This window comes from Crocodylus porosus, unplaced genomic scaffold (genome assembly GCF_001723895.1).
Source record: "Crocodylus porosus isolate Cpor-Errol unplaced genomic scaffold, CroPor_comp1, whole genome shotgun sequence".
NCBI classification, from domain to species: Eukaryota; Metazoa; Chordata; order Crocodylia; family Crocodylidae; genus Crocodylus; species Crocodylus porosus.
In genome coordinates this window covers 13766631-13786730 of record NW_017728932.1, presented here as the reverse complement: position 1 = coordinate 13786730, position 20100 = coordinate 13766631, and the positions used below count along the sequence as shown (strand labels likewise).

At 40.9% G+C, this 20100-nt stretch overlaps 1 protein-coding gene across 7 annotated transcripts in view; it reads right to left on the bottom strand.

Annotated features, from left to right (window-relative positions):
- BCAS3 (BCAS3, microtubule associated cell migration factor) overlaps nucleotides 1-16800 on the bottom strand; it is a 444448-nt gene extending 427648 nt beyond the window's left edge. For all 7 annotated transcript variants that reach the window (XM_019545665.1, XM_019545667.1, XM_019545666.1 and 4 more), the window contains exons 1-5: nucleotides 16713-16800; nucleotides 15318-15405; nucleotides 11439-11493; nucleotides 8920-8995; nucleotides 6888-6994 (exon numbers count right to left, since the gene is read on the bottom strand). In XM_019545665.1, coding sequence (XP_019401210.1) covers nucleotides 6888-6994; nucleotides 8920-8995; nucleotides 11439-11493; nucleotides 15318-15388 — 309 coding nt within the window. In that variant the 5' untranslated portion in view covers nucleotides 15389-15405; nucleotides 16713-16800. The remainder of the gene's footprint in view (nucleotides 1-6887; nucleotides 6995-8919; nucleotides 8996-11438; nucleotides 11494-15317; nucleotides 15406-16712) is intronic.
- Nucleotides 16801-20100: the final 3300 nt, after the last annotated feature.

The following is a 20100-nucleotide window of genomic DNA, read 5'->3' as shown; positions in this document are numbered from 1 at the left end:
GTGCAAGTGGTCAAGCCACAGGCTGACGAGACTTAAATCCACGGACCTGCCTGCAAGATAGTAAGCAAAGGTTCCATCCAACCTGAGGTCAGATGCCCAAATGAAGACTTCATCCCTTTTCCCACCAGTGAGAAGAGATCAGGAAAATGGAGGAAACAGTTTCTTCTCCCCTTGCACATTTTGGGCTACCACTTTAAAAGCATAATTTAGTTTATGACCGCTGCTTAATTTTATGACAGAATTTTGTTGTTTGGGACATACCAGTTTGGACCCGTAACAAACAGCATAAAGAAAGATTTGTTCATGCTGTATGGAAAAATAATATTTTCCAACCATAGAAAATAGCTTTCACATGGCAAAAAAAATGCCAAAATGTACATAAACTCCAAAATTGAAGATTAGAAATCTGATTCTTAAACTAAAATGCAGACATATAAAACTGCAAATTGTCAGTACACAGAAACTTGACTGTCGCTAACACATAAAGAAGATGTTAGGTGAGTCATTAGGAATCCACTTTTTAATTCCAGTTATGGTTTTGATCCATGATATAATATTGTATCAAAATAAAATATATATATATATATATTTTCCAAAGCTCCCAGTCTATATAGATGCTGTGGAGGTGACTCAAAGTAATGTGCTGCTTCTTCTGGTAAAGTGCGCTTTTTTTTGTTTTGTTTTTTAGTGTCTGCAAGTAGCTACAGTGTTGTTCATGCCTCCATGAACTGTATCATAAAGCTCAAGTAAAAGAAAACAAAATACTAACTGGGTGCACCTAGCTGTGTGCGTTATTGCTGAGTAGACTAGTGAGCTGTGCAGTGAAGTCACCATCTACATACGTACCAGTATTAGGGCACAGTAAACTACTGTCAGGGACATTACTATTTTACAGCGAAATAATTTACATGTGTAGATGCTGACCACAGGCATAAACTGCACCTGATCAGCCCAGCCAGCCAGGGGCCTGCTCCACCCTGCTGCTGTCCTGGACACGCATGTAGATGCTGTACCTGGGAACAGTTTATTCTGGCTCAAACTGCTCCAGAGTTTATTGTATGTGTAGATGCACCCACTAGTATTACGAGTTAGGGAGTGCAGCTGATATGAATTTAATTTACATTTGGTTTTAAATTTAAAAAGAAAATTAGTGGCCGAGAGCAAAAAAAGAGGAGAAAGTGAAAGGGCTAGGAAAAAAGTCAATTTTCACTTTGTCATTTGTTAAATTAAGCTAACACCATTAACGATAAAAAGAAAAAAAAAATAGCTTTTTTAATTACGAGACTATCACAAAGTAACACAAACTGGGCCATCTGTTTTCTTAAAATTAAATCCCACCACCCTGACATGCTGCTTTGAACAGAATGGGATGGCCCTCCTAGGTGAAGCGCCAGGACCAGTATGAAAAGGCAGGCTATATTGAACGAATTAATTATGTTAAAGTTGTAGCCACCATCAAAAAAAAATATGAGGATCTCAACTAAAACGAAACCACATTAGCTATGGCAGCTTGCTAATGCCTTTAGTTACAGCTCTGTCAACATTCCCATTTTAAGTGCAACATGTTTTAAGCAGTCTTAACATGCTCAGGCTGCAGACTGAATACATATCCGTAGCAGGGGACAGCGCTTCTTCACCTCTCCCATCACTACCCAAAAGCAGACAAGTAACATATATGGGAAGCAGACACAGGAGGGGCACAATGGTCCTTCAAGGCTGTGCATTCGGTGTTAGGCTCTGTCCAAGCAGAGCTACATGAAACCCCCTTCAGAGCTTACCGTTCCTCCTCCAGTCTGCCAAAGGCTCTGCTGCAGAAAGGAGTAGAGTTTTCCTTTCCTCCCTTCCCCCACAAGCGTTGGATGTATTATAAATCACATCAGTTTTCAGCACAAATGACTGTGCAGGTTGTGCGCATCAGACCAGAAAGAGCACTCGGCTAAGAATGTAAAATATTTGCCATACGAAAATAAGATTTTAAAAAGTTAGCCTCTCCCCCAAACCTCCGAGCACAATGACACAGTTTTTTTTTTCCGAAGTCTCTGGACACGTATCAGAAGGATGATATAACTGGGTAATTCTCACACATTCTTCTAAGTGGCTACTGCAAGCATTTACACAGGTTTCAATACGGGAGGCGACTGTACAGAGCCCAAGCCCGTGAGGTCAGAAGAGGCAAGGAAGCAAACACATAATCTGCAACGTACTACCCACCTCACACATGGGTACTTTTGCCAGAATGGACTAAACTCCAAAAGGGTTAAGAAAGCCACCGTGCAGGGCTTTCGGAAGATGGGGAGGGGGGAAGAGAACAGCTCCACTGTCCCCTGCATGAATATAATAGCTAGTTTTGCTATGTTGCAATTCTTTGTGCATTTATCAAGACTAGTATTTGTGTCAGTTTACGACGGAGAGAGAAATTAGAGACTACAATGGCATCCGGAAGTTGTCCAGATATGCCTCCGCCTCACTGGTCCTCATCCATTGGCTGTTACCTATCATAAGAGGCGATACTTCAGACTGTCGGAAACAGCAGCATTGTACTACAACCGTATAACTTTGCTTAATTAGCATTTGCTGCTACAATACAGTCTCCTTTGTCAGTCAAGTTCCTGATTTCTTAAAGCTCAATAGCTCGCTTATAACTGAAATATGAATGGCTAAATCGATGTCGTCATTGTCTACTCCTGAACCCTGTTCCCTCGTACAGTAAAAATAATAATCAGCAGCCACAGAACCAGGCAACATGCATTTCTTTGACTAGGAACATCTAGAACAGACACTTAGAAACCACAGTAAGCAGAAACCAATTCCAAGTGTTTTCTGGTTCCGACACTGTATATGAAGTGTGAGCAAAGGAAAAACAAATTCCCAATACAGCATAAAAATACGCTACGCAATAATTAAGTAGGACCTTCTAGTCGTACTTCTGTACGCTCCAACGTTTCTTCCCACTTCTAGGGGCGGATTTTAAGAACAGTTTTAACCTTTCCACCCCTCTTTCAAAATAAAGATCAAAGAAAAAGTAGTTTAGATGGACACCTTCCACTTATGCAACACAGTTTTAGACACCACACTTCAAAACCCCAGCCGTTACTTCAGCATCCAGCAGTCCAAACATTACTTCAGTCCTTTGAAGCAGCTCTAATGGTATCTTCCATTTGCAAGTAACACTTCCCTAGTCAAAGATCTTACTCCGAGGAGATGTTAATGTAAAAGCACTCAGACTGCAGAGAGACACACACTCCTGGAGGCAGACTGCAAAGGTGTTTAGAAGTCAATGTAACACCATTACGGAGAGTGTCAGCTTAGTAGCTGTCATAAACACTTCATAATCACTCAGACACAAACTGGACTGCCTGCGGCACATTATTTTATTAAGTGCTGAATAGGAGTCCAATTGAATGAGGAAAGAAAGCACAATGCTGCAGATGACAGCCTGCGTGTGTGGCTTTTCACGCAAACACTGAGATGGTTGCTTTTTTAAACTGAAAGCCCTTGTAAATATTAAAAATCTTAGACCTCTCTTAACAGAGATAACATCACCCATTTATAAACTAGAGACTCAATATGAAGATGTAGAAAAAGAAATGAGCATATTTTGTTCCAAAACACATGCACACACGCTGTTGCTAAGTAAAATGCATATATTTATATAGAAGGTCAATCAGACATGTCAGTGCAAGCGCTCTTTTACCCCCTAAAAACCAAAACAAAAATCTTAAGAAAAGGGAATGTTAGGTTTGACTGTCCCTAGACTTGTTAGAGGTCTTAGTTATAAAACCCTGACACCCAACAAAAATTAAGGTTGGGACAAACAAAAAGCAAACTGGGAAGTCAAACTATGGTATACATGCACACAATGCTGCTCATCGTCTGTAGTATGGCCGCTGCCTTAGATCTTGCAAACTCTATGTAAAAAGACATAAAAAGGAGGTCCCATGGAACATAGCTGGCAGTTTGTCCTCACTCCTTCAGTGCAAACTTAATTGCAGTCAGGGATACCTCCAATGCTGGGCCGGTTGGGGGCAGATATTAATTAAATTCCCCTGGTCCAGTTTTGTTTGTGTACACTGCTTTAAAACATATAGTAATCCTACGAACTCAAGAACTGAAACCAAAGAAGCCATCCAGGACTCCTTTATAAAGCATTTATAAACATCCCAAAATGCTATAGATGTGCTTGGAAGAAATTAGTCGAGAAAGGCTTGGGTCTGACAAACTACAGCTTAAAGTATCCACATGGTATCACCTCCTTTCAGATGAATGAGGAACACAAGTAATCATTTTCTACATTTTCTCCAAAAATATTTCCCTCTTTTCAAGTGGCCTCAAATCTTGATGGACATCCGATACCCTAAGTGCTGCATATCTCCTGACATCTATCCCAGCTACGACAACTCACGTTGTCAAGACACACATATCAAATGCCACCTAAAGATAACCATCTCAATCTCATCAAGAATCTGCTCCATAGATTCACTTGTCTGAATCTCTGCTTTCTTTCAGAGCTTCGATTTCATGCTTTGTTACAACACTTTGCGGTGTTTGAGTGCATGTGTTAGTTCAATACCCCATGCCCTTCAAAGCGACTGACCTAAATGAGTGGCACAAAATCCTCAGAAAACCCTTTAACTCTTCCATAAAATGCCACTGTGAGTATATCAACTTTGACACAAATGTTCTCCAGCATTCAGACAGTTGTTTATGGGCTAGCGAGAGGCATCAGCACAGAAAAAATAGACAATACTAGCAGGTATTTGGAACTTCAATTCCATTTTTCTTATATGCTGTCAAATGCAAAAAAAAGCAAGATATTTAGTACTGAAACACAAGGGCATGGCAAGGGTGCTGGGGAGAATGCTGATCGACTGGCGTGGAGCTTCTTTTGCTGACAGAGGTGACAAAGTGGTGAATATGTACTCTGTGACATAACTATGTTACCTTCAGGCAGAGTCCCATTCCCCTAAAAGAGGAAAACTGAGTTCTCCAAGACATTCCTATTCCACTCTTCTGACAAAGAAGATCCCATCTCACAGAAACCTCCCCCGAGGACAAGGATACAGAAGGCTTCCATCAAGGAAACTTCTTTACATGACCACAGACAGTCATTTGAGAGGGATGCGAGGAACTTTCACTTGGCCTGAAAGTAATGGCATGCCGCACCCCCAAGAACCAGCTTCTCTGATTGAGACAAGCTCTAACCCAGGGATTCCCAAAGATTTGATGCCATGGCCTGGCAAACCGCAGCCCAGAAGTGGCTGCAGCCTGGCAAACCACATCAACTGGCCATAACAAATCTACAAACTATGCAAAACAGGTGTCTACTTCTGCCCACCTTCAAGGAAACCCTTTTCCATTCTGAAAAGATCAAATTTGAGCATGTTCAGGCAAATTGAAGAAAAGACACTTACCTTGATCTGAGTAAATATTATGCATCCTAACCACTTTTTACTGGAAGTTCTGTTAGCATTTCAGTTACTGCTACGGCTGTAATGCTCCATTTCTTAGCTCAATATCTTACTGACACCTAATGTTTGCTTTCTGTAGTACACTTTGAAGATCAGTGTAATGATTTCTAAATGCTAACTTTGGTATAGAAATGCAAAATATTTCATGTTTAAGAAATTAACTGCATACAAAACTGATTATGCACCTCATTTTTTATTTTTTTTATAGTGACAACTATTTCAAGACAGTAAAGAAAATATAAAAAAACCCTTTATTTTGCTACAACATTACATAAAAAAACAAAAACCATTCAAAACAAAAATAAAACAGCATTGAAAACTCCCTCTGGTACCTCCAGAATATCATCTTGAATACTAGAAATCCTCAGTAAGTCCATAGGAAATGCAAGTAGATATACCAGTTCTCAAACTCTACATGAAGTTTTACACAGTGTATTAGGGTCTAATCTAATTGCTGGCTTTGGGTTTTCATTTTTGTTTCCTCCTCAGAGAAAAAAAGGTACATATTCCAGTTTTCTCCTCTCGTAATACCAAAGTGTTAGTCTTAAACACAGGTCTCAATAAGGTATACAATATGCCTTTAGAAAGAGCAAAAGAAAAAAAATCCACTGTGTTTTCTTAAGTGTAGTTTGCTGGCTAAAACTATCCTCTTCTATACCAATGAATAAATGCAAAACAAGAACCTTTTTATAGAAACTCCTTGCATTACATGCAGAGGAGGAGAAATTTCATCCTCACTAGGTTTTTTCTCAAGTACAAGGTGTTGTACACACTGGTTTTTAGGAGTTAAGAATTTTATGACATACTGTATTAAACATCCTCCTAAAGTTAAAGAAATTTGGGGAAAATTCCCCAAATTGAGTCCATGTGCTCGTAACTATTTTGGAACACAAATTGCGTGGTACATTTGACAGAATAAAAATCAAACCCATATGTGCATATAGAATTTAATAAAATTAAAATTGCAAATCATGCACATGACAAACACTAAGATTGTAAAATACTGTTAGGCCCACATTCCTAGAAAAAAGGACAAGCTTTTCACATTTTTTCCTCTAAAGAAACAAGTTTTGCCATTGCCCCCTTCTTGTGGGTCTTTTTGATTATTCCTCCATATTCATAATACTAATTTCTCTGAAGTGTTACTATACCCTACTCTGATCACATGTTGGAAATTTATTTTAAAAAGCAATTATCTGGGGGGGGGAGGGGAAATCAGGTTTGAAGTAGCTGAATTCAAGTTTGAGGCTTACCAAATATTAGTCTTTTTAATATGGGTGAATGCTGAATCTTTCTAATACTGAGTAGGAAATAGTTAAAGTAATACAACTACATTCCATTACAAAAATTTAGATACGTTAGAACAACAGTATCCGGGCAAGTCTTAGTGTCTGAAGGTGAAGTTTCCTATGTACTTACAGGTATGCTCCATATCTGCATTCCATCACTGTATCCGATCATTAGCAGCAAAGGGGGTTCATTTCCAGTACTGTGTATTTCATGAAACTCCATATTCCTTGACGTATCTAAAGTGGGTTTGATTATCAGAGCAAAGATATCTAGTTAGAACCAATCGGTCTTAGCACAGTTACACTGTATGCCTTTTTCTAAATCCATGTTCACATTACTACAACTAAAGGTAAAGCCAAAGTGTTTCCAGCCTTTAAATTCCTACAGCTGAAAAAAAAATGGGACACAGCCCTTAGACATAAGGAGTAGGCTCAGTAAACAGAATCTCAAGTGAGAGGATACAACATGTCAGTGAAAATGGAAGGATGCTGGGATATTTCCTATCCCACCTAACAAACGCTAGCTTCCACTAGCTGGCCCAAGGATTTCTTTTAGTTCTACCTTCTGTGGTTGACATGACATGGTAAAGTTAATTTTCTAGAAGTAACAAGAAGTCCTTGCAATAAGCCTCGTCACATTTCATATCTACCACTCTGAAGCCAACTTTATAAAATCTGCAGTCTACAGTGTTCTGCTGAGATATTATTTATTAACAGAGATTACTAGTGCCTTGTGGAAGATACATTACACAAAGAAAATAGAGGGATCAGAGATGTCTTCTTTAATACAGTCTCTCATTTTAGAACAGAGGAAATTCATAGGGGGAAAAAACATATACTTACGTAGCACTTCTACAAATCAAAACTACTTAGAAATACCACCTAATTAATCTTTACAACATCCCTATGAGGGAGACAATTCCCATAAAAACATCATAGTGCTTGAGGAAAATATGAAGACAAGCTAAATGCAAGCTAAAATAACCAACTATGCATAACTTTACCTAAGCTGCTCTTCATTAGAATGTAAATCATCACTTTTTAAAAGCATGCAAACATGAAGGATTACAGGGGGTGCAAGCAGGTTAAATAAAACTACCACGATTAAATTGGACAAAGGTAAGTTTAGATCAGTGGTCTGACTGAATACAAGAGATTGTCTACTGGACAGCAAAGCAGACTCTTCAAGGGAAGAGGCTGGAACACTTAAGATGGACAGTGAGGGAAAACGAAAACAGCAGGGAACAATACGCACTAGCTAGAGCTGCGGGCAGTGACTCACACAGATTAATAGGCCTTTTACCATCTCCATCTTCTGTGTATTTGAGACCCAGCAGCCTTTGTCCCATTCCAAAGGATGTAAATCATGTAACCTGTCTTACATGCCATAAAGATTCCCAACCCCAGCCCTGGGCCATACTACTGAGTCTCATCTGGGACAAGCGCAAGTCCTGACCACTGGGACAAAAAGAGTAGACTAAAGATGCAGTCAAGAAGCAAACCTTGATGGAGTTTCAAACCACTGTGCTCCAGAAGGTTCCAAAGGATTTGGACAGCTGCCTACAACTACATGGCTAGTACAAACAAATTGACATGCACTATTAACACCCATATGAGTGCAAGATGTTTTGATTCACTCAAGCAAATACTCATCTGACCGTTATTCATTTGACACTGAATTGACCTTACCGATCATGCTGTCTATAGCCTGTCTTATTTGAAAAGAGATTACTGGGAAACAGTGATGCAAAACATCTTAAGCAGCTACCACAGAGTATGGATTGTGTCACTGCACTAGTTCAATGTGGTGGGAGAGATCAAGTGATTTAAAGCTAGGAATCAACCAGTCCACTGACTATACCCAATTCAATGTTTTCATTTCAGCTGATTTGAATAATGGGAGGGATCAGAGACTTGTTTTGGAATCTGCTTCCCTCACTTCTTCAAAGCTAGAGTTTGCTCATCTTCAAAAGAAGTTTCAGATACACTCAGGATGTTGCCTGACAAATTCTACCCTGAACATGCCTGTTCTTTATAAAGCTATTCTTTATGCACAAAATTTTGTCTATATTGCAATTTTATGTTTTTGCTGGCTCAGATTATTGTGCATGAGCTCAAGCGATACAAGAATAAAAATAAGTTGGAGACGAAAATAGTCATACCATTTATGTCTGCATTTTCAAATCTGACCCAGACTATTTTTTCTTTTTCTTCTGTTGGTGGGGTACTGCTGTAGGCCTACAACAAAAGCAGAAAAGCTGATAAGAAAACAAAAGTTTATTTTTTTCCTTCCTCTACAAATTACATCAGGAACAGCAAGGTGGAAAAAAACACAACACACACACACAAAGCAGTATTCCTGCATATATCTTTTCTTAGATGCGTTTAAAATTAAGTACGCTCCCCATGAAATCCTTCATCTTAAAATACGAAATATAAAAATTCAGTTAGTCTAGCAATGCTCATTAATGGAAAAAAAAAAAAGCATGCAAGTCCACAGCTTTCCAGAAGCAGTGTAGATGTGCTAACTGGCTTTGGATTTTTTCGATACTATATACCATGTTCTGATTATAAGTTCACCCTGCATCTAGGCCCAGCCCACATTTTCAGGTTTGATTTTAGAGCGGGGAAAAGTGTCTTGCCAGAATATTAGCTGATAACTACAGAAAAAAGACTCTGAACTGCTGTTGCACTTACGAAATCCCAAAGGAGAATCAAAAAACTAGGAGAGGGCTTAAAGAGTTAAATGCACTCAAAATACTGAAAACAAAAACTGCACTTAACTGTATGCACAGACAGACCGCAAATATAGAAGTCAGGACTATAGTGGGGCCATTATAGGTCAGCCCCATAAGTCAAATGTAATGTTGATGGTTCTGTTGGACGGAAAAAAGGTGGCAAGACTTATAATCAGAACAATAACAGTATTTGTCTTTTTGCTAAGCAAACTAAGAAACAATTGTTTTAATAATCCTTGATTTTATCAGTGAAAACATATATCTATGTGGCGTATACTCATTTTTAATTCCTTTTTGATGCACTTAAAAACATTATAAGCAACACTGCAAAACACAAGAGGTCTTTACTATGGAATTTTCATTATAATCATGACATTAATATACGCAACATGTTTAAGTTTGAAAAAGAATACAGTGTAACTCCAGCAAAGCAGATCCATACTTCAGTTAAATATATTCTGCAGATACCCCTAAAGGGATGCAATACAAAGAAACTCTGAAATGGAGCTTTTTGGTGCTTCTAGGCTGCACAAGTTTTACAGTTCTCAGGAGAGGCTGTGGTAGTCAGAACATGAGTTACAATGGAAAAAACATAGTTTCCAACTGAATTATTGCAAAATCCTGTGCAGTATTTTGGATTTAAAATTAGAAGAACTTGTATAATCACTTTATGCATACCAAATAGACAATAATATGAACTGAAAATATAAATGAAAAAAAAAATTAGCGGTGGTATTACTTTTCAAAACAAAGCATGTTCCATGTTTTCAAAGCAAACTGGTTTGTAAAGTTAGACACAGACTGCATCATTTTAACTACAGAAAAAGATTCTAGGGGAAAAACCACATACACATACATACGCTTTAACTGCAAATTTGACTATGTTTCATTTTATCATGGCTTTAAAAAATGCATTTGATAAATTACCAGTAGTGAACAGGAAACTGTCTCTCAGGGAGAGGGAGAGAGTTGCCAATTAAAAAAAGGTTTCTAGCCTATCTGGAGTTCAACTCACCTGCCAGATATGAGCCAACATATCGCTGCCTTCCTGAGTCTAGAGAGATGAACAGCTGCAGCGTCTTTACTACTGCCCACTGCTTTTCCAGAGACTAGCAGCATGAAATTACCATTCTGGTTGGTTTCCCCCTGCTACTTACAAGACTGTGGGAAGTAGGGCAGTGATCACAATCATCAATTTCAATTGTTCCCGAGGAAAGCTATGAACAGCAAAGACCAGCATCAAAGCTATTCTCCCCAAAGGACAATTCAAGAACTACAGCCTATAGGAGAAAGCAGTGGCAAACTCATCTGGTCCTCCTTGCTCACAGCAAGCTAGAGGCTGTAGGAGAATAGATTAGCAGATTCCCACAACCCTAAAGAATCAGGAGGTTCTAGAGCAAGTGAAGAGAGGATGGGGGGAGGACAAAAAGATTGAGACAACACATAGGATCCAAAGCACAGTCCAGAAATAGCACCTGGGTAAATGCTCCAGTATCTGGAAGGGCTGGACTCTACCAGCGTGTTCTCCATCTGCCTCACAAGCAGATCTCCTTCACTGACACATCTTTAAGTATCTGAACAGCTAAATCATCTTCCTAGTACATTTATGCTTCCCCCCGCCCAAACACAGACTTCAGTGCTTTAAGATTTTCACTTAACTAATAATTTGAGGTGCCCAACTGAAGAACCCACAAAGCGGCCTGACTTGCAGACATAGCTTCAGAAGACATTCCTCTGTTAACTGTCTAAAACCCCCTACAAGGGGTCTCAAATGGTGCACTTAGAATAAAGCATTGAAAATTACTTTTAAAAAATCTTGGCCCTTTAAATTTATGCATAGATTGGACCAAAATATCACTATTTATCTTCAATAACCTTTTTGTATTGCTTATCCAATTAGCAAAGAAGGGTTTTTTTGGCTTATATGAAAAATACACACGTACCTGTGGTACAACATCTTGAAGAAATGTAACAACACTTTCCATGTATGACTGTTCTCTGGAAGACAAGAAAAAGGAGTAGTTAATTATCTGGCATGTCTAAAATAGGATGTGAATACATTGCATGGACATAAACACGAGCACATGCACCACCAAGGAATTGATATATGTTATACTTCAGTTTAGGAAACGATGCAAGTTATGTTTCAGTTTAGATTGCCTGCTAAATGCTGAATAGAACAGAAAAAAAATAATCTCAAAAAGAATCTCTATTTTCAGAAAGATACAGACTTACATTTGCACCAAATAGTAGAAGCAACTTTAATTTCGGCATGTATTTTATAAACAAATTAACTGGTTTGCAGTGCCAAGACTGAAATGCAAACCTCCATACTTCCCTCACAGGGTTACAGGAATATCAAGTTAACACGTAGCAGAGTATAACTAAACATGTTGGATTTTAGGCAAAGTACTGAAAAAACTGGGACTCACTACCTTAATAAACCACCCAACCACATAACGTAACAAAACCACAGTCTGTAAGGGGCTAATAGGGCAGCAGACTGACAAAATATAAAAGGAAGAGAAAGTTAAGTCAAAGGAGAGATGGAGTCCTCTTCCCTCCTGATGGTTAAAGCAGGGCATACCTTTGGGAAATACTGCTCAGCATTTTTCCAGTTGATTTGCTTTTGTTTTTCAATTGCTTTGTGGACAATAAAACAAGCCCTGAGGAAAAAAGCCTTAAAAAAAACCAGTGTCTGGAACATTTCTTTCCCTGGGCAAAGGGAACTACCTGCTGGCTTGTGTGTGGTATGTAGCATTTTGAAGTCAGATTGCTGGACCCATCTACTGTCAGTTTCCAAGATAAAACTGGCTAAGAGCAAGAGGAAGGCATTTTCAGTACAGCGCATTTAGGCCTGTAGAACTCACTGCTCCTGCAATTCACTAGCAGCTACAAGTAAGCAGGCAATGATGTATGCTGCAAGATAGTTTAAATGTACCAGAACAAAATGTAAGGCTTTTTTTTCTTTAGATTATTTTACATGAGAGGTGAGCCAAGTATGCTGTGCAGCTAATGAGTAACAAAATAATAAGGTTGGTAGTACTGTGAATATGCAAGAAATTTATATTTTCTATAAAGCATGGCAACCAATCCCTGTAGCAATATGCACCATGTTCAACTGCTGATGTAAATCTAAACAAAGAGAATTAGCAATTTTCCAAGCTCTCATCTACCAACACGCTTTGGAAGATTCCAAATTTATGATTATTTTTGGGAGACATTCTTTACATATTAAATAAGACTCGTGTTGTTCAAACTCGGGATATGAATCACAAGAAAGAAATTGGACCACCATTGACAGAGTTTGTAGAACTGGGTGGGAAATCCAGATTCTTCATACCAAAAAATTTAGTCACTTTCCAGTTTGTCTCCTAAAACAGAACTGCACAAATATTACACACACACAAAGAAAAGATTACATCTTTTAAAGAATGAGGCTTCCTCCAGCAAAGACAGTAGTATGGAAGAAGACATAAGTTTCTGCATACACTTTTATGCCACAGACTCTAAATCGAGACTGACAAAACTGGATTTAAAGATTACAAAGCTGAACAGAATTTATTTTAGTGGTTAGATAGAAAAGTTGGCTATAGGACTCCCGTATTTTTCCTCCTCTTCTTTCTGCAACAAATTTACTGGATGTCCTGGCCAAGTCATAATTTTTCCGTGCCCATTTGTAAAAAAGAGGTGCTACACAGTATAATTAACGTATGAAATTCTCAGGTGTAGTCCATCAGCAACCATCATGACAGCAGAGTGGTAATGACTTTGTTGATGATTTCAGAGATAAAAATGAACATTGATCCCTTCCAAGGTACACTGCTTGTGGATAAAGCAAGCAGATGTGTTTTGTTCAGTGAATGTAACCTAAATCTCTCTTGGAAAGAAATTATGTCATGTGGAGCAGCCAGAGTGCTGCAGGCTAATAACTTCAAAATGCTTATTTTTAAAACACAAGAGATTTCTAACTAGCTTCTAAGGGGGGACTGAAACCTGTGTTTGAGGCCAAACACAAACCTGTCTCTTGCACGTGCCCATCTTATGTTTTGTACAATAAGCGTTGCCGTTATTTTTTTTTTTAATATATATAACCTAGCAATTCAAAACAATGGCAGAAGGCTGAAATTTGTACCATGTTACCTAAAGAAGTTAAATTCTGATATAAAAGATGATACCTATTCAGGTATCAGTTGTTCAGGTTAGGACAATGTAACATGGAACAAATCACCACACCTCCTCACATGCACATAGATGGCATGCAGATAAATAGAGTACGCTGTAGGCACATCTACACGTGCAGCAGACTGCACAGTACCTCACGCTACTGTGCAGTCCTGATGCCACACAGTTATTTTTAGCAGCTACTGTGCAGTAGCTTGCTGCTACAGTGCAGCAGCGTCAGCGTCACAGTTTGTGCCTGGTGACGCTATGGTGATATAGCATCTCATGCAGACGTGTGCCCTGTAAGTACATAATTAAACTTACCTACAGAATACAGTGAGAGTCCCAATGTTACTTATTGCTTGCACTGTAACATAACTAATATGCAGAGATAACCATTGTATGCGCACAACTGCTTAAGTGTGTAGCATCTTTCAGCCCTGATGTCCACTCTGTCTTTTGGTTGTACTGCAGTAAAACTGCATACTAATTGTAACTATAACCCACTTTGTAACTAATTATACTCTGTTTAAGTGGGTCAGAAACAGTAAAAGGGAAGCACCTGTCAAGGGGCTGACATAAGACGCCTTGAAGTTGAAGGGAGCGACTCAGTTTCAGGGTTCTCACTATCACAGCGCTGACAGCAATGCATGTTAATGGACAGTGCTGTGATATTAGCATTTTCTCCCTGTAGTAGCCTGGGTTGCAAGAACCTTCTTCTCTATACAATTATCACAGAGTTATAGGAACAACTTTATTCCATTTGCTCCAGGTCAGATCAAACAGATCCTGATATCTAACATTACCTGGTTTGTTTACTCATATACATTAGCTCTTATGTGCACATAAGAGTTGCCAAAGCAGGTGTAAGGATTTGAATACGGTGCCATACTGCAATGACAATTCAGCAGCATAACGTCACCTCTAAAGAAATTCTGCTGCTATAAAACAGCTCATGACAGGCAAAGCCAAGTCCATTGGTTTTCTGGATCCTCTCACTGAGAACGTCCACCGTGCTTCTGTGAGCGAAGGGTGGCAATTTAGGAGGCATGACAAAAGCAAGAAACTCTTACTTACATGCTATGTTTTGGCTGGCCATAAATTCTTCTGTGCTAGCACCATAATGAAATCCACAACCGCACTCATTGGAAAATGCTGGTTAACATTATATGTTATATGTTTTAACTTAATATCCTCTCACATGAATTAAATAAATAAGCACAATACTGGGGAAAATGTTTATTTACCAAAACACCCCCTGTGACACAGAAACACTAGGGTCAAACTTGTTATGGTTGCATTATAGCTAGCATAATATTTTTGCTTGCTAAACACATTTGTTTTGCAATCTTCTCCTTTGTTTATAAAGGTAGTCAATTATCTATGATGCAACTTGAAAGGCTGGTCAACATGTCAGTTACTGCCCTAACAAGTGTCTTTTTTAAAGAGGCTGCCTGCTGCGTATAATCTTGGGAAGCTGGAAAGAGCAGTGCATTTACTTTTTTCCTCTGGAAAATTCTCAGCGCAACAAAACTTCCTGGTTTTAGACAGTCATTCCTTGTTGATTTTGTGAGAACGTTTGTGCCACGAACTCGTTGTACAACAATCCTGCAGGCATTTCAAATAGTGTAACTGGACATTGTATAAAATATGCTTACGTGACAGCCTGCGGGCGAACCACAACTCCCCCAGTACATCGGCTAGGACGACGGGGAGATTCTGTTGCCATTGCTGCTTCGCAGATACCTACAAATAGGAAAGTTTTAAAAGCAATTACTTTTATATAAATATTAGTCCTCCTTTTTCTCTTCACGCTGACCATTAAACTCGCAAGGAGTGAGGGCAGAGGAGGTCTCAGGTTTTATGGGTACAAACACTCTGCATCCATCAGGCCCCTGCTACATGTTACATGTATTACGTAATTAACTGGCAAATTGTGCAATCAAATTTAGACCAGCCATAAGTGCAGTCATGATCACACAATTAACTGGTGAATCGCGAAATAAACCTAAACCGGCCGCACGTGCAAAATAAGATCAGCCACATGCACAAAGTCACACACAATTAAGTGGTGAATTGCGCAATAAATGCAGACCAGCCACACAGCCAAAGCAATTATCACACCAGTAAAAAAAAAAAAAAATAAATGGCTGACCCACTATAAAAAGAGCCAACCCACTATGAAGTTAGCGCTTGAAAACATGCAACAACCCTGCAGCCGGTTTCTATCCAGCTTTCTCCTGAATGTGGAGCAAGGCCCAGACAAACACTGCAATGAATGAATTCCCTTTCACCCTCCAGCTCTCCCAGGCAGAAAAGCAGGACAGCCTTTCTCTGAGGGAGGCAGCTTTTATTGAACCGGCTCCAATGCCAGGATAGGAGTCACAGAAATCACAGAGAAGCACGGCAGGGAGAGACCTCCAGAAGTCTAGCCCAACCCCTGCCTAAGGCAGACCATCCCTTTCCAAACCATCCTATCCCATCCATCGTGTAAGCCCTACTACCCTCAACCCTGACACGGCACAGGCCCCAATACCCCAGCCCGCCACAGGTAAAGCTGGCGAACCGGGGCAGCCAACATCCTGCTTCCAGAAAACACTGCAGGTCCTGGGAAGCCGCCTGCTACAGAGGCAAACAAAGCCCCCTCAAGTCCCTACTCATCCCCCTTAATGCCTTCCCATCCCCCTTCCACTCCCAACCCCCCCAAATCCCCACCCATCCCCCATAATACCTTCCCATCCCATCCCCCCCTTCCAGTGCCAACCCCCCCAATCCCTACCCATCACCCCAGATCCCCACAAAGGCCCCCGGGGTCAAATCTCCTCCCGGCCCCAAACCCGGGGCAGGGCGGTTGGCCCGGGCACGGCCCAGGGGAAGCCCCCGGCGGTGCTCAGCCCTACCCCCGACCCCGCGGCGTGGGGAGGGGGCCCAGCAGCCCCTCGCAGGCGGGAGCGCTGCCACGGACCAGCCCCGGGCTCCCAGACGGAGGGGTCTCCAGGCATGGCCGGGCCGCGCCGCGGCCGTTGGCGGTGGGGGGGTCGCTCCGCCCGTACCTGCCGCGTAGCCCCGCTCGCGCTGACACTGTTTGGGACCCTCGCTCGGGCACTGACACACCGCGCCCCGCCAGCCAATCGCGTGGCAGCGGAGGCGGTGCCTTACCGGCTCTCGCCCAATCGGAACCCCCACTCTGAGGCAAGGGGCGGGGCTCCGCTGACATCACGGGTGATTGCCACCCCTCTCCCTCTCTCTCCAGGGTCGGTTGAGCGAGCAAAGCTTAGCCAAGCAGGGTGGGTGACAGGGAGGAGGACGCTTTGTTTACATCCGGGTCTCGCGAGAGCCGGCGCGAGAGCCGGGCGCACGTGGACGGGCGCCTGCCAGTCCTTAACCCGCGGCCAATCGCGGAGGAAGGAATCCCCTAAGCCCCGCCTACTTCCAGGCGGCCTGAGCGCTGTTTACCTTCCGGCAGGGGGTGTGGGCGTCGGTGCGTCATGATGCAGAACCCGGAAGTCAACGGGGCGGCGGGGTGCGGAGCGTGGGCCGGACTTCGCTGAGGTGGCTCGCCCGGCGGGGGGAGCTGGGCCCGCGGCCTTCAGGGCTCGAGTGAGTAGTTCTCAGGGGCCCCGAGCCTGTCCTCAGAAGGGGCGAGAGCCCCTGCCTTGTCCAGGCAGCCTGGGGCTCAGGTTTCCACTAGGCAACAGCTGGTCCCCTCGCCCGCAAAAAAGGCTTTATGACTTAAGGGCCTAACGAGGAGATAGGCATTTATTATAATTTAAAGCATTATAATAAAGTATTTAGTATCATTTAAAGCATTATAATAAAGTGTCATGTTTAGGCCTACTTTACTATAATGCTTCCAGTGATCCTAAACACTTTATTATAATGCTTGAAGTGTTTAGGATCACTTAATCCATTGTTATAAAAGTGTCTAGTTTAGGATCTCTGAAAGCATTATAATAAAGTGTGTATTGTCCTGTCCAGTCTTCTACTAAATACCTGCAGAGGATAAAATTAATTATAATATCAAAATGGAGTAGAGTAGGGATTCTCAGACTGGGTTGTAACCCCTTGGGGTGTTGCAAGCAACTTACAAGAGGTCTGCAAACTTCCCAGGGGGATATTGGCAGCTGCCGCATGCAAACTCCCTGTCCCTGCTGCCACCATCCAGCACTCAGGGTTACAGTATCCCAGAATTTGAGAACCCCTGGAGTAGAGAGTGACTGCTCTGGAGGTTAGTATTCATCAGCTTTCAAAATGGAAATCAAGGAGTGGGTGAGGCCCCACATACATGAATGAAATTGTGCTTGTGGGACATAGGTCCATAGTTTGCTTGTATGTGTGTGTTTAACCATAACGCGTCCCCCTCAACAATTCATAGGGTATACAAAGCCATCTTATTTAATCTCTGCTACATTTACATATGGCAAGTGAGATATTTAGCTCAGTGTATTGAAAAGATTGTTCCTTTCCTTGTTCCATCTCTCCAGTCTTACCAACGCGAAGCTGTTTGAATTCCTTGGCTATTAAGTACATACTAAGCGCCTTGAAATATATGAATAAAAAAAGACTGCCGTTCATTTCATCAAAATGATAAATAGGCAAGAGTCGCAATTAGAAGTGGCAGTTAGTAGTTCAGACTTACAAATATTATAGATCAGTTGATCAGAGAGAACTTCAGTGTCTGTGCATATTTTCAAAAACTGTTTTCATGTGTAAGTTTTTATACCGTAAGAGCCCTGATCCCTAGTAAAAAGAAACCAAATATTTGCAGTTCTCAGTTATTGTCCTCTAGTAGTAGAAATACATTTTTTGTAGGGACCAGCTTAGAACTGCAGTATTTTAATCTATAAGATCTTGTTGCATTCATTGGACTAAAAAAATTGTGAATTTTCAGAAAGCCTTTCATTCCTCTTAGAATTTCTGTAACCATAGCAACGTGTAGATAGTGGAGATAATTTTAGCCCAGGGTTTTGTTGTTCCAGTAGTTAGTGAACACAAGTCCAAAAATAGCTTCCCTAGCCACTGGCAGTTTCAAAATACTGGTTTCTCCTGCATATTTAAAAGCAGGTCACACATGGGAGCCTGACTGCACTTAGGTTCACATAATACAAATACATCCAGTATAAAATATCAAACTGTATACTATCTGTAGCAAAAACAGCTAGCGGTATTCCATTTCATACTCCATGTATTAAAATAAAGGAGGCACACAATGGCCAAACAAACCACATGCAAACTGAAGTGGTCAACTCAGAAGAAATATTTAGAAGAGAAAAACCTGGTGAAGATAGGAAAATTGAGTAATCAGAAGTGTGCCAACCAGAAGGAAAAGGCTTAAAAACACAATTATTGCTAGTCTTGGTTAGATACCTTCAGGGAAACAATGCAACCTTTACCCAGAATCCTATTTCCAGCCCCTTGGGACCCCAATAGAAAAACAGTCCATCTATGTAACACTATTGGGACAAAAAATTAATAATCATCACATGGCTTCTTTTTCAGAACAGTTAGAGGGAAGTCCAGACCCTTCTACTAGTATGCACTGTTTGGATAGAAAAGGTTGGTTAAATGGATTTATGCTTAACTCATTGCTCATGTTAAAATATTTTACCGTTAGTAATGCTGTCTATTGCAACGGCATCTTACTGAATGAAGAAACAGCAAAGCTATAGCAATTTCCCACTGCAGTCCAACATCCAGGTTATGAAACTCTTGACTTTGAGCTCTTGTTAAATTGGCCCAATTCCCATATTTGAGGGCTCGCTTCCTGCTGGAAGCATGGCTGGAACAGATCCAGCCCTAGCATAAGTAGTAAATGCTCACAGAAAGAACTGAGCATCTAGGCACTTAGGTTCTTATTTTTCACCTCAGTTTGAGTATATGCAAGGTATTTTACCTCTTTGTAGTCCAGCTTACCTGTTTGTTAAAAGGCTGTAATACTACTCACCTCACGGGGTGTCACAAGAATTGATGTTTCGGAAATATGTTCAGTCCCTCTTGTCATTGGGAACAATAGTATTACATTCATTATGTTTAATTAAATACTTTGGTTAGTTGGTCAACACTTGTTCTCAAAATAATTATCTTCACATTGTAAAGCAAATAAGAACTATGTAACTAACCACCAGACTCATGCTCTGTTCACTGGTTATAACATATGCACCCACTCTGAATAAAATGAAATGGGTTACTGAAGTCTTGGTATTTTCTCATAGTGTTGCAAGCCCCCAGGGGAGGGGAGAGTAAGATGCACCACCTTGCTGGAAGTAGCTGAGCTACCTTCAGATCAAAATGGAATGGTGCTCCGATGTTGTCATTGTTGGCCACAAGGATTTAATTTAAAAAATCCATGCACAATACTGACGGCTCATTGTGCCAGGGATCAGACTTGATGCAGTGAAGTAAGGTGTTTCTAAAGTGACCTGGATGATACCTGCCTTGTCC